This window comes from Sinocyclocheilus grahami, unplaced genomic scaffold (assembly GCF_001515645.1).
Source record: "Sinocyclocheilus grahami isolate Dianchi unplaced genomic scaffold, SAMN03320097.WGS_v1.1 scaffold16957.1, whole genome shotgun sequence".
Taxonomy (NCBI): Eukaryota; Metazoa; Chordata; class Actinopteri; order Cypriniformes; family Cyprinidae; genus Sinocyclocheilus; species Sinocyclocheilus grahami.
Window position 1 is genome coordinate 1 of NW_015516368.1, and position 550 is coordinate 550.

The 550-nt window shown below is 32.5% G+C and overlaps 1 protein-coding gene across 1 annotated transcript in view; it reads left to right on the top strand.

Annotated features, from left to right (window-relative positions):
• Positions 1-258: 258 nt before the first annotated feature.
• Positions 259-550, top strand: part of LOC107579383 (collagen alpha-1(IX) chain-like) — a gene marked incomplete at both ends in the record, with an annotated part of 3,844 nt that continues 3,552 nt past the window's right edge. Inside the window, one exon of the mRNA XM_016265218.1 lies at positions 259-312. Coding sequence (XP_016120704.1) covers positions 259-312 — 54 coding nt within the window. The remainder of the gene's footprint in view (positions 313-550) is intronic.

Consider the following 550-nt stretch of genomic DNA (forward strand, 5'->3'; position numbering starts at 1 on the left):
GTTCTAACTGTCAATATTTGCCCCCTCATAATTAATTTCAGGGGACTTGTTTTGTAATTTTGAGTCATAACATCAAATTTAGAAGCAGCTGTAAATAATGCAATAAACACTCCACTGTACATTTACTGTTGACAGCATTTTCTTTCCATTATTTTCTCTTTTTTATCACTTTTTGGTGACATGCTAATTTCTGAACTGTGCTAGATGTGCTTAATAGTTTTTAACATGATCTGGCTTTTTTGACCTGTTTTTATTTAGGGTATCCAAGGTGATGCTGGTCTATCTGGAGCACCGGGTCCTCAAGGGGTGTCTGTAAGTATGATCTGTGCATTTAAACCATGTACCGATGATTATGAAAGCCTGTTTCCACCTCAGGAGTATTGCAATAGAAATCTACTTATGACTTTATTAATAACTGGTACTTTATATTTCACAATTGCAACATGATTTATCTTAAATGCATCTTTATATCTCCCCATTGTGACTTTAGTTCTTATTTTTTTTATTTTTTCCTCACAGTAACCTTTTTATTTTATTGAATTTTAATTGA